Source organism: Echinops telfairi, unplaced genomic scaffold (genome assembly GCF_000313985.2).
Source record: "Echinops telfairi isolate 266 unplaced genomic scaffold, ASM31398v2 ScPeMD7_23;HRSCAF=83, whole genome shotgun sequence".
NCBI classification, from domain to species: domain Eukaryota; kingdom Metazoa; phylum Chordata; class Mammalia; order Afrosoricida; family Tenrecidae; genus Echinops; species Echinops telfairi.
In genome coordinates, this window is record NW_022103920.1 from 71676637 (window position 1) to 71690980 (window position 14344).

General features: G+C 38.9%; 1 protein-coding gene across 4 annotated transcripts in view; it reads right to left on the reverse strand.

Moving 5' to 3' along the window:
- Positions 1–14344, reverse strand: part of DGKB (diacylglycerol kinase beta) — a 788541-nt gene that overhangs the window by 709878 nt on the left and 64319 nt on the right. For all 4 annotated transcript variants that reach the window (XM_045288861.1, XM_045288860.1, XM_045288859.1 and 1 more), the window contains exon 2: positions 5661–5905. In XM_045288861.1, the coding sequence (XP_045144796.1) occupies positions 5661–5730 (70 nt within the window). In that variant the 5' untranslated portion in view covers positions 5731–5905. The remainder of the gene's footprint in view (positions 1–5660; positions 5906–14344) is intronic.

Genomic DNA, 14344 nt, shown 5'->3' on the forward strand with positions numbered 1-14344 from the left:
GGGTGTTTTTCTCTCTGTTTCCAGACCGCGGACACTCTCCCTCTCTCCCTCTCTCCCTCTCTCCCTCTCTCTCTCCCCCTCCCTCCCTCTCTTCCTTTTTTAGAAAACATGCTAACAGAAGTAATAAGAGCTCAAAGGTACCAGTGGGCTCATCACTGTGATAAACTGTGGATTTTTCCTCTGCAGAGCAGGAGGCTCGGAAAAGACATAGCTGTTTAAAGCTGACTGTGGCTGGCAGGCCTGTGACTTGACCGCTTCCCTTCCAATGGTGCTGGGGCAGAGCCTTCCTTGTGGAGCTGCCTCCCACCCTACCGAGTCCTGAGCTTTGGATCCTGGAGCAAGCTCTGCCATCGAGGCCTGGCGAGTCACCGTGGCTCTGGTATGACTGCAAGGCTCCGGAAGCATGGGCAGACACAGGGCTCCAAAGGGGCAGGAGCCTTGGGCCCAGCTCAGCTCACTTTGGACCATCGTGAAACTTACATGCATGTCTTCCCAACACACTCTCCAATGCCTCTTTCTCACCAGCCCACAGAAATTTTGAACCGCAGGGCCTCAGACAGTATAATAAACACACAACATCATGTTGATTTTAACTCACAGTGTCCCTGTAGAACTGAGTCGAATTCTCTCTGGGAGTTTTGAGACTGTAACTTTTTATAGGAGTAGAAAGTTTCGTCTTTCTTCAGTGACCGGCAGTTTCTAACTGCTGACCTTTCAGTCAGCAGCTCAAAAAGCAGTATGGAAGCTGGGAACTCAGGGCACAACCTCACCTGACTGCATGTCTACCCACAAGAGAGCGCACATTAGGGAGGGAAGGTAGTTTGTCCCAGCTTCCTGAAGGAAGCCTGGAGATCCCCTTGCTTAAAGGAGGGGATGCTCTACAGCCACTGCTGCCTTGAATGTTGATTTCTGACTGTGCAAAATAGTTGGAGAGAGAGAGAGAGGTAAATGTGAACATTGAATGGCAAGTTAAATGATAGGAGAGATGTAGGTGTACTGTCATATTCAGTTCAGTATTTCCAACAGTTAATATGTCGCTTTCTCCACTTTATAATTTCCATAAATGAGCTACAGAAATGGTAAGTAAGCTCAAATTCAAATATCTAAATAATGGTGCTATGAGGCAGACACCCCGGCCGTCAGGTGCCCCAGCTGCTTCACTAAATGCTGTTTACTTTAATAAATCACGGAAAGAGCCTAGAAGCCATACCAAGGTTCAGAATTATAGTGTATTCTGTGAGGAGTGAGGGGAAATTCCGACATCAAATAAAGAACTCGAGAATATTACCTACATGGGTTTTCAATAATGACGCAGCACTGAATGATGTGGATTTTCCTCGGGTAGGAGCTCCATGTTCTCCGCCCTGCTACCCAAACGTTCCCAGCCCCAACCAGCCCTCCCTGACACAATCATTAAAAGGTATCACGTGATATATACCACATATAAACAGCATTTTGTAAGTTTAACCTTAAATAAACAAGTTTAAAAAAATATTTGTTTGCTTAATATGTAAACTTCTTAATGAAGATTCAATTAAGTAAATTCAAGAAAGTAAATCTTACATGCCACTTTTCTAACAAACTGTGCTATGACCATAATCTTCCAAGTGAAAACTGAAATTCAATTCATATTTCCTGTCTTTATTTCATTCTCTGTGAATATACACAGATCAATTTCCATATTTGTTACTGGCCAAGTTTTGCTTTAGAGTTCTAGTATTAAATAGATCATCTGAGTCCCCATTTCTCTAGGCGTTCTCCACCACCCACATCATGTAGTCCATTACAATAGCTGATAATTGGACTGCCTCTAAAATGAGTTTCTTTCCATTACCATAGGTCACTTTCATTTACGAAATTAAATTTTGTGAAGCACAGCAATGCTCGTGTCCCTTCACTACTCTGACCTTACAATGACTCACTGTCTATCTCAATGAAAAGTCACCACTAAACCCTTTGATTCCACCTCTTTTTATTGAACTTTCTGATTCCATCACTTTTCATTGCTTTGTGTATTTGTTTTACTCACAGGATTAACAAGCGACATGCCAGATACATTTTGTTGTAAAGTAAATTAAAGAGTAACTATTAAGTCTTTAATTTAATCATGCTTTAATTTGTTTTATGACTGACTGTGACTGGTCTCTCAAATATATGAACGGTTTTCCTAATTTCTCCATATTACTTTCTTATCTACTTACATAATCATAATTTTCAAGGTTTGTTTCCAAGCCCCTTGTTTCCTAAAAATTTCTTCATTTGTATCCTCTGACATCTAGCTCCCTGTCAGTGTAAGACTGCAATCATGGTTGGATGATCCTCAGCAAAATTTTACTTGCATATGATAGCAATGATTTGTTCTATAATTTAAATATTCTTTTTTATAACCTTTCTTTGAAATGGGTAAAAACAAGGATTTCTTCCAGTCACTGGCAAATAGCTGTCTTCCAAATTTTCTGGTTCAGATGAGTACGTGCGTTCAATGCTTCATTAGCTTGTTGAAACATTTCATTTGCCAGTACGTAAATTCCTGGAGGCTGGTTTTAGCTAATGCTTTCCGTACAGTTTAGATTATTTTTCCCAGTACAATTGGTTTTTGCTCATAAGTAACGTCCCGGTATGGTGGCATGTCCACTAGTTCTTTTTTGTACAGTGACTCTGTGTTCTTTGCATCTTTTTTTTTTTTTTAACATTTCCTGGATTGTTCAATATTTTGCCCATAGTATCTTTCAGTCTTGAAACGCGGGTCTTGAATATTGTTTGTTCCAGATCTTTCATTTTAAATTATGTTGGGCATGTGCTCTCTCTTTTGGTTTTATAACTCTTTATCTTTCCACATTTCATGATAATATTTTATTTGCCTTCTCCAGCTTCCCTTTGAAATTTTATGTTCAGTTCTTTCCCTCATTTCTTCCACTTTCCTTCGCTCGTCTGTGATGAAGAGCAAGTTTCAGAGTCTCTTCTGACATCACTTTGATCTTTTCTTTCCCCCTTGCATCTTAATGACCTTCAGCTTTCTCGTGGATGATACTCTTTATGTCCTCCCACAGCTCATCACGTCTCCCGTCATCTGTTTCCGGAGACGTTCTCAAACTTGAAAGGGAGTAGACTCCAGAGAAAATGTTGGCTCTCACGGATTTGTTTTAATTTACTTCAGCTTCAACCTGAACTTACAGATGAGAAATTGTCGCTCGGTTCCATAGTCACTTCCTGGCCTGGTTTTAGCTGCTGATATTGGGCTTTTCCATTGTCTCTTCTTACAGATGTAGTCGATTTGATTTCTGTGTATTCCATCTGGAGAAGTTCATGTGTATGGTCATGTGCAGTTTCTGTTATGAAAAAGGGTATTCACTGTAAACAAGTCATGGTTCTTGCAAAATTCTATCATTCAATTTCCAGCTTCATTTCTATCATCAGAATCATATTTTTAAACTGCTGTTCCTTCCTCCTTATCTCAAACTTTTGTATTCCAATCACCAATAATTATCAATGGATGTTAATTGCATATTTGATCAATTTCCTACTGAAGATAGTGGTAGAATTCTTCCAATTCTTCATCACTAGCTTCTATGGTGAGTACATACATTTAAATAGTAGTTGTGTTGAATGGACTTCCAAGAATGGAGATAGATATAATCCTGTTAAAGACAGCATAGTACTTCAAAATAGATCTTGAAATGTCCTTTTTGGTGATCGATTCAATTCGATTCCTCTTGATTATGTCATTATCAGCATAGCAAACTATACGATTTTCTGATTTAAAGTGGCCAATACCAATTCATTCCAGCTACTAGTGCCTAGGATAGTGATTTTTGTGTGTTCCACTCTATTTTTGAGAACTTCCAATATTTTTAGATTCATACTTTGTACATTCCAAGCTCAGAGGATCAGTTGTGTTAGCTGCTGATTCTGCACACTTTGAGTTGTATCCCGACCGCAAATGAAGATCCCAAAGGCTTTACTCCACGCATGTCATCAGAGCGGACTAGGTTGAGAAGACACGTCCTCCTCACTCATCAACGGACTGCCTCTGGTCCGAGGGCCCTCCCTCTGGCAGGGCTTCTGACAATGCTCTCCTTCCATTCATTAGGCCTTCAGTATTGGACAAGGTTTGATGCTATGCATAGGGCTTTAAGAGGCTGCTTCCTCTAAACAGACAACTGATTCCGACTTTGTTGTCTGTTCTTAGTCTGGAAGCTCACTTGAAACTTTAGATGTTCACTTTACATGACCCTGCTGCTATTTGAAATACCAGTGACATAGCTTCGAGCATCACAGTCATACATAGCCACCAATGTAAGACAAACTGACAGACAAGTGATACTATTCCACAATAGCAAAGATCATATAGAAATAGAATTTATTATTATTATTTTTAGTCAATTTTGAAATCATTGAATACAAGAATGCAGACAAGAAACATGGATGCAGCACTGTCTGAAAAAAAGTGTCTTTTACATGATAAATAGGTTAATTGCGCTTTCAGTGGCCCACTTTTAAGTATGAGGAATACAATTTGATGTCAAAAATGGATGGCCTCACATGATAACTAGCTGTATTTTTATTACTGTTGATTAAGAAAATCCATATATGCTGTTCTATGGAAGTGAGTTGAACTGAGCCCCTTTGTGAGATATATATATATACATGGATATATACTATCCATATATGTATGATTTTATATATATATATAAAATAAATTTTGTTTCTCTAGAGAACCCTGCCTAACACAGTTCACTAACAACTGTTATCCATTATGATGTTTTCCATGTCTTGCATTTTATTTCCCCAGTCACTGTTGTATTCCTTCCATTCTCACTATTCTTATTACATGTTCTATGGGTCACTTCTCTACTCATCCTCATGCAAACCTTTTCTGCCACTCTTATTAGTTCCTTCCACCTCCTCTCTTGAATGCATCATCCAGGAGCTATTCATATTTAAAACTGAACCTCTGATGTAAATTAGAAATACTGCTGAAAATCGTGAGTAAAAATAGATAACTTGGAAACTGTGCATGTATAAAGAAATGTGTTTTTTTAAATAACCTACTATTATGTTACTATGAATTTTGTATATACACATTATATAATGTCAATACTAGTTTCCACTCATTAAACTAGTTCTCTACATTGGACCTATAATCTTGCCTTAACAACACACCGTACCTATGATTCCCTAATCCCAGTTTCATTTGGAATGTTAAGTTTCGAACAAAAATGTTGTTTCCTCATCCTCATAATCTATGAAACAAACTACATTGACTCAAAATTGTCTTTTCCCCCTTGCTTTTACTTCTTCCTTACTGTCTTTCTGCTCCTGTTTGTCCTTTTTCTCTGCCACAATATTACAGATCTCCAGTCTCCATCTCAGACTCCCCCTTGTATCACATCTATCAGAGTTGGCGTGCTTCCAAGTTCAGTTTTGAATCTAGCATCCCAATGTCTCTAGCTTTAAGATTTGGTAGTTAAGTTTACTTTTTACTGTTTCTCATTCTGGAGAGCTTTTCTCAGGTCAACCCCACTAATAAGCATAAACAATGCATGCAAATCTGTCCCCAATATTAACAGGACAATCTTGTAAGTAAACAATGTCTTTTGTAGGTATGTGTGTTTTGCATAAATGTCAACTATCATCACATTGTCGACATGTATACTTACACTCAGCATATTTCTGAAGTTGTGAGAACTCCGAGGGACTGAGGTGGGCCCACTTCTCCTGGTTGGTCATTGTGCTGACGAGGAGTGCTCTCTCTTACATACCAGGTGAGGAGTCTTTATTCCGGGGTTTGGCAGAACTCTACGCTTCAAAAATTCCACGTGGCATGTTTCATGATAAAAAAATCTCAAGTCAACACGACACTGCGGTGGATATGAGTTTGCAGTTTCAATAATGTATTAAAGCACTGCAGAAAGAGAAACACAAAGATTGAACAAATATTAGTATTGTTGTGAAAAAATTACAAGTTCTAGCTAGAGTTTTAAAATTCTTGGACAATGCATTTCAAAGTATTATATATTTTGGCAAACTCTAATTGCTTATCTACTGCAAAATTGTCTTTTAAAGTGTACTTAATAACAAATTACAGATATAATTGAAAGGGAACAATGTGAAGAAAATTGTATATTGTCTAATTTCATATATGTAAACTTTTTGATCCTTTGTGTAAACTCGACATCTCGAAAGCAGTCAAGAACATAATTTTTTTCAACCCAACACCATTACTTCTTTAATATCTAAAAAACGGTCTGTATATACCATTCCTACTTTAATAGAATTTGAACCACTACATGGATTGGACTGCACAGATAGCAGGCATATTTACAATGATAAATAAATTTCAAGTGCTGAATAAATTTTTGTGAGCATTTTAATAAAAAGAATTATTCTAGTCTTACAATTTAAAAAATCCAATGCAATTTACCAAATTAAAGACATTCTAAATATCTCACAGATATATTTGGTAAATATGTTTACATAATGATACTTATCACTTTGGTTCATACTTTAAAAATCCCTAAGTTGTCATGCCTTTACATTTACAGGAAAATCAAGTGAAAACTCAGCTAGTTTCACTTATTGTCTGAGACTATAATCAACATGACTGGCACGCTGGTCTGTTTAGCAAACACATTATCTGGTCAAATAATGCTTGCAAAGTTCATGAAACTATCGTTGAGAGCTTCTGAATGCAGATGTCATTACATAATGCTAAAGTACGCAGAAGGGCAAGGCTCATTGGGCCTTAGTGTTTCATCCCATTTCAGCATCTTTTCCTGTTCTTCAGTATCAACAACCAGGACTTCCCTCTCAAATCCTGTCTTTCTTGACTTATAACATTGTTTTGTTGGGTTTATCTGTTCAGGATTCATCCACTCAACTTTTCAAGGTGATTGTTCTCTGTTTCACTTGAAACATTAAGGCATCAATATATTGGTCTTGGTCAAATAGTTGATTCCCTTTTCTCTTCCATGGTAGGCTTTTACTGACATTTGTCTGAAGTTTGGGAAGCATGTAAACTAAAAAAGCAACGAGAATGTGTGGTGAAATTTCTTCCACTTTGAGTCACCCTGACATCGCCCTTCACACTGATTACATTCAAACGCCTTGCTTCTCTCTAATGTGTAACCATATTGAGACTATACAATAAGGTGTCCTGTTTCACTCTAGCCGAGGGACAGATAATTAAATCATATGCTCATCTAAGACACATTAGACTATCTCTGTTGCGAATTTAACTTAAATGGAGTACCCAGTAGGCATGGTGAAAAGAAGGGAAGCAGAAAGAGAAAGGCCTCGACGAGCTGGCTTAGCATGGTAGCTATGAAGTTAGACGCAGACATATCCACCATTGTGGGGAGCGTGCAGAACTGAAAACGGGTTTCGTCTGCTGTACATAGCACACAGGGTTACTATGTTTCAGAACCAAGGTGATGGCACGAACAATGACAGCATCTATGACAGTAGGGATTAGTCAGTGAATTTCTACCACACGTATATCCTTGTTGGGTTTTTGATTCCCTCCAGTTATCTTAGTTTTAGGAAATAGTAATTTTTTTAAAGAAAGGATTAGGGTGGTTTCAATTCGAAAATCATATATGTGAGATTGGCTGTGCGTTTATTCATTTTCAGAAGTGTTTGAAGAACTCTCCTCTGCGCTAAACACCATTATCATTGTTGTTAAATGCAATTGAGTCCAGTTCATCTCAGAGCTACCCGATGACCGGAACAGAAAACTACCTGACAGGAGAACAGTCTCACGCATTTTGTTCAGTTTCAGAGCATCACCATAGCAACTGAATCAATGCATCTCATTGAAGGTCTTACTCTCTTTCTCTGACCCTATACTTTACTAAGAATGATGACCTTTTCCAGGAACTAGAACCAATCTGAAGTAAATGATGTGTTATTCTACGCATATTATATTGCACGACCCTATGATTGAAAGGGCCATTTCAGGCACTAATGCTTAGTGTGTCAATCCTTGTATGTTCTATTTTTTATGTTTTCCAATTTTCATACATTCATACTTCATATATTTGAGATTCCAATTATTAATGAATGTTTGCCTCTTTCTCTTTTAATTTTGAGTGCCCCATCAGAAAATGAAGATCTTAGAAACTTGTTCCACTCAAGTCTTCAAGGTCAACTGTGTTTTAAAGAGGCAGCTCTTCCTCAATTGTACTCTGAGCACCTCCAAACTGAGGAATTCCTCTTCTGGTGCTGGACCCTACGATGTTCTTCTGGCATTCCCAATGTTTTCAGTAGCCAATGTTGTCACTTTCTAAGATGTGAACCACCTTATTCCTTCTTCCTCATCTGGAAGTCTGGAAGTTATATGGAAAGTGTAGAACCCAGGTAGCATTTGAAAACAAAACAGAACAAACATGGTAGCATTGTTTCCGGCATCCCAACAATGCACAAGTTATTGCTGTAAAATAAACTGAAAGGAGGAGTGCAGGCATTGGGAATATGGCAAAGATGGAAAATCAGTTTCAATCCCCCAAAATGTGACAGTTTTAGTTACATGCTTGCAGAGAGCACTGAACTTTCTTATAACAACGTGTGTGTGTTAGATCATCCAGTCTTGAAAACTATATGAAGTATAAGCTAATGATCTTCCCTTTGCAGAAATTAAGAAAACTAGCAAGGAGCAAGGAAGATCAAGGATTTCAGCCTTCAATCTGTGTGCTAAGCAAATAATTGAGGAATTTCTTATATGAACAAGAATGAACCATCATCATGTAAGGGGGGCTTATTAACAACCTGCCATCTGCAGATAACACAGTCATGCTTCTGAAAGTGAAGACGATTTCAAGCACTTGATGAAGCTCAAGGACGGCAGCCTGCAGGATGGACTGCAACTCAATGTAAATTAAAAACGTTCTCACAACTGGACCGATAAGAAATATCATGGAAAACAGAGAAATGATTGAAATGGTCAAGGATTTCATTTTCCTTGGGTCCATGATCAATGTTCATGGAAGCAGCTGTCAAGAGATCAAAGGATGTCTTGCATTTGGTAAATCTGCTCCACAAGACCTCTTTAAAGTGTGGAAGATCAGATGCATGACTTTAAGCACTAAGGTGAGCCTGACCCATGTCTTTGTCTTTTCAATGGCTTCATATGCACAGTAACTGTATAGAACTGGTTAGAACCACCCTGTTTTGTTTTCTGAGACTGTAAATCTTTACAGCAGGAGACAGTGTTCACTTTCTGGCAAGGAGTAGGAGTAACATTCGATGTGTAGCTCACTGTACCAAGGGGCTCCTGAAGCATAGCAGATGTTAATTGACATTTCAAATTAAAACTGTTACAACTTTTGTCCTTCATTAAAAATTACAGTAAGCATATATTCAACACAACATTTGCCATTCAACAGTGCTCACATATACAATTCAGTGACAGGAGTTCTGCTCGTCAGGGTGTTTGTTCAACGGCATCCTTTTCTGCTCCCAAATCTGACCCAGCATATTCAGGAGGAAAGTAGCCAGCAGCACCGATTCTTCATGCCGCAGAGGGTGACGGGAGTATGGGAGCAATGGCAGCCCTTTTTCAGATCCTCAGACCGCTTCAAAATTGGGAGACAGAGAGTGACTGCTCAGTTAGGGTTTCCCAGGGTACACGCACAGACTTCTGGTTCCCCGGTAGGGGGTTATTTAGGCACAAAAATGAGTTCCAGGAGGACTCCAATTTTCTGACTGTTGAGAAGCAGCCGGGGTCTAAATTCCTCATCCAGTCAGTGAATGTGCCACTTTGCTTAGCTGGTGACATAGAATAATTATGGCGGGGGCCTTGGAAAGGTTCTTTGGGCCATTGTACCTGGTGCAAAGCACATACCCCATAATTAAAGAAGGAAATCAATCAACTCAACCAGAATCCCTTAGGTAGTGTCTAAATAAATCAGCCTGACAGGTTGGATAGATTGTTTGTTAGTCACATCAAATATAGACTTCTAAATAATTATTAGAAATCAGCACACTGACTTCTCATTCCCATCAATGAGAAGTTGAAAGAGAAACTCATTGAAGTTGCTGTACTCAAACTAAGAAATAAAGCACAGGAACAATTGCAGTCTTGAAAACTGAGGAGAATGCCAAACAGCAGAGGTGAAGCAGACAATAGGAGCCTTGCTGTCTCCGGGTGTAAGCACTGGGCCGCTAACTGCATTCGAACTCACCAGCACTCTACAGGAAAAGGTGATGCAGTCTACTTTCCAAAAGATCATGAGCCTGGGAAGCCCTGTAAGACAGTTCTGTGTGGCCCTATATGCTCGCTAGGAGTCCTCATCAACTGGATGGTAATGGCTTTGGTTGGTGTTTTTAAGGAATGCAAGTGTGACTGAACCTGGGGAGCAGAGCACAAAGGGGCTTCAGATTACATTGAAGAAAAAGGTAAGAGTACAAGACGGAGGCTATTGGAGTTCATCTGAAGAATAGTATCATTGACGTTAACTAAATTATTAAACAATTGGAATATTTTGAGCCTATTTTAATATATTGCAATTATATTTTCAGAAGTTCTTGCTGATCAATGGATTGAGAGGTCACAAACAAAATGTAAGCGAGAAGACGCTGTCACTGCAGTAAGATTTTGTCAGATCTGTGGTGTACGGCTAACCCTAACCAAGCCAATGGAGGATGCTTTTGATGATCAACTGAGCTTTCCACTGAGTTAGCTGAGATTCTGTCCCATCTGCATTCCTGTGTAAGGTTATCTCAGAATGACCCTGCATCCCTCAGGGCCAGATGTCCAATAGGTATGCTTGCCCAAAACTTTTTCTAACCCAATCCTGTTCTCATTCCAGATAGCTTTGATAGACAGTCTTTTGGTGAAAGAGGTAAAGGAGGCCATGTGCCAACATACCAATAAGAAACAAATGGTTTCATGGATTGAATTGTGACCTCCCAAAATACATACCAACTTGGGTAGATCATGAATCTCAATATTATACACGTATCTTCTATTTTGTGATCTGATGCAATTGTCCTATGTGTTATGAATGCAGAGACACTGTAATTTTAATTAAGAAGAATTTTTGGCCATTATTTTAATGAAACAGGATGCAATCTACAGAATTAGATTCTATCTTGAATTCATGTCTTTTGAGAGAATCCATGCCTTTTAATTAAGAAAAGCAAAAATGCTCATAACTGTGCCAAGAAACAATACTGCAGTAAATTAAGAAAAGATTCAACTTGTCACGGATCTCAGATTCCTTGAATCTACCATAAACACTTACAGAAACAACTGTAAGGATATCAAGCAACACATTTCAACTGGCGAATCTGCTGTAAAAACCCCTTTAAAATGTTAAAACTAAAAGATGTACCTTTGGAGACTAAGGTGCATCTAACTGAAGCCGTCATATATTCTACTGCCTCCTGTGCATGTATAATCTGGACAATAAATTAAAAAGACCAAAGAAGAATTCATGACATTGAATTATGGTCTTAGAAATGAATATATAACTCCCATGGACACCCAGAAAAATTAACCCATCCGCACTGGAAGAATTGTGGTCAGAATGCTCCTTGGACATGAGGATAGAGACACTTTGTCTTGTGAAAAGTTGTTATCAGAAGCGACGAGCCCCAGGGAAGGACAGCATGTTTGGTAAAGCAGAGAGTAGTGAAAAAGAAGACCTTTCTAAGTTGAATTGGCACAGGGACTGCAGGAGCAGGACAGATGTGGAACGGTGGTGAGTGGAGCAGCGGACTCGGCAGAGGTTTGTTCTGCTGTGCTTCGACAGGGCCACTATGAGTCAGCGCTGACTCAAGAGAACCTAACAAAACAAAACTGTGAGAGAATAAATAGCAATTGTATTTCTTTTGTATCAAAACTAGATAAGTAAGATAAATTATAACAGTTAAATGGGAAATAAAGAGCTCAATTAAAAAGTTATTTAGAAAATGTGGCCAGGAATTAGAAAAGCTAATATAAAGGCCTGTGAAGAATTCTACAGTAAAATAGTTAAGAGTTTGTTGGAATTATGCCTGAAACAACTAGAGGTTTAAGAGCTAACAAGCCCCCACAGAGCTATCCACAGAGGGTCTCCTGATAGAAAACGTGGCCTCACACAGTGGGACACATTCTTCAGAATGGACATAGAAGGGGGCAGGAGCTGGGGAACTTAATGGCTAAAGCTGATCCTTCACCCATTCTCCAAAGTCTTCCACATTCCCACACTGGTTAAAGCCAATCCTCAGGCAAAGGCAAAGAAAGTCATTGGTGCACTCTAGAGAGAACAACCTCCTGAGTCACTGAAAAAGCATAAAGCGTGAACCTGGTTTGGCTTTTCAATCTCCACCATGGCAAATACCACTCAATCCCAATGAAGCAGAAGTGCAGCCCAAGAAAGACCAGGACAAAACGCCAAGAGCTATCATATTTAACCATTGTGAGGAAGACTGTAATACACCCAACATAAGAACAAAAGCAGACTTTTATAAAGTTGAAATTATTTCTATAAAATAATAGAAATTTTTATTAGACAAAATATCAAAACACAAAGCAGTTGTTTCTTGGCATATCCTCCAGCTAGATGCACATAACTCTGATGATGGTGTTTCCTTCTCTCTGTTCCTTCCCCTTGATAATCTTGTACTTATCAAGTTACACAAAATTATACATCAAAACAGTAGTTTCGGCATATTTGGAGGTTAAAATCATGTTCCTGTTAAATGTTCTTTGAGATTAGAAGGCAAGTGGATATCTGACGGGGCCCGGTGTGGCATCTAAGAAATGTTTTCCAGAGAAATGTTAGTAGCACTAGCTGCCCTTGCTGCCGTCCGAGGACAAACGGGGGCAGCGTCATGATGGGAACAAAAAATTCCCCCGAGCTGTTTCCCTGGCCCTTTTTCTCAGCAATTAAGGTTTCAATTTTAAAATTTTTTTCATAAGAAGCTCCCATGTTCATCCTGTGTCTTTAAAAAAATCTGTCAAGATTAATCTTTGGAATCCCCCAAAACATTCACTATAACCTTCTGAGTTGTCCTTTCCACCATAAATTAAACTGGCCAAGTAGATCTGCTTAGAAGCCAATAGTTTGACTAATCAATTGTGTTGGAAGGCATTCAAAAGAGACTGAGTTAAATGCATTGCTGATCGAACTTCTCTAGCACTATCTACTAATCACAGCGACACTAGAAAATGTTTTATTTTAAATAAACCCATGCATTTATGAACTAGACCCCAGGACACTTTTTTGGCTTTTCTTCATAAAATCCTAAAAGGTGGGGGGTGGGGGGTACAAAAACAAAGACAAAAATCCAGTGATGAGAGCACAGCAGCACTCTTCAATCGCCGGTAAGCATTTGAGTGAAACGAGTTTCTGAAATGTTCAATAGGCAACAGTGTGACGTTAGCAACAGCAGTGGTTTTGAAACTGAGCGAGTGGCATTAAAATTGCATTGTGTGTGTACAGGACCTGGTCCGGGGAAAGACTATGAAAGTGATGACCTGCTTGAAAATTGCCATTATGAAGAAAAATACAGAAATAGAAGCAGCAATCTAGGGAACGATGTGAAATCATGAAATGTTCTTTTGTTTTGTGGAAATTATGAGAATATATTTAAAGGCAGTAAGAAGAATTTCTTAGTGTGAATAGGTGTGAAGAAATCCAAGCTGCCCGATGGTTTCAAAGCCACTAAAATGGCAGGAGGAAAAATATCCAAAAAACATGTACCAAGCAGAAATATGCTAAGAATGGTTATGGATGCAAATATGTTGACTATAATCTGTATATTGGAAAATGAAAGGCTGCTGATCCAATAGACTTCTGTGTTTTTCCCATGAGCAAGGAAACACAGACATGTAAACTGGGCTGCTCTCTAAGTGCTGAGGTAGGCAAAGGTGAGACAAAAGGGAAGTGAATGTGGTAAGGTTTGAAAGAGTTGTATTCAAATGAGGTAAAGTGTGCTCAATAGAAGCATGTATTAAGAATAGCAAAGTGTTACAAACCAATTTGAAGTTGATAATCCTTACATTTAAATGGCATGGATCAGGCTGATTTTAAATTATTAATTTATAGGGTAAGACTTAAAGGACAAATAATCTTATTCTTAACCTACCACTTCTGAATGAGACAGACTTTGTGGGCAGTGAATTACTTGACAGAGCTCGTCTATCTTTGTCTGTGTAACTTTCACCGAATGACCAGATGGAACCACGTAAATAAGGTACATGGAACCCTGAGGAATGGCCTCATGTATTTTGCCATTCCGTTGGGTTTTAAACGAGCCACCTCAGAAGGAAATGGGAGCTCACTAACATCAAGAAAGGTCTCACTTGCATCATTGGACCCCCGTATTCCTATGCAACCTCCTAAATCCAAGAGACAGA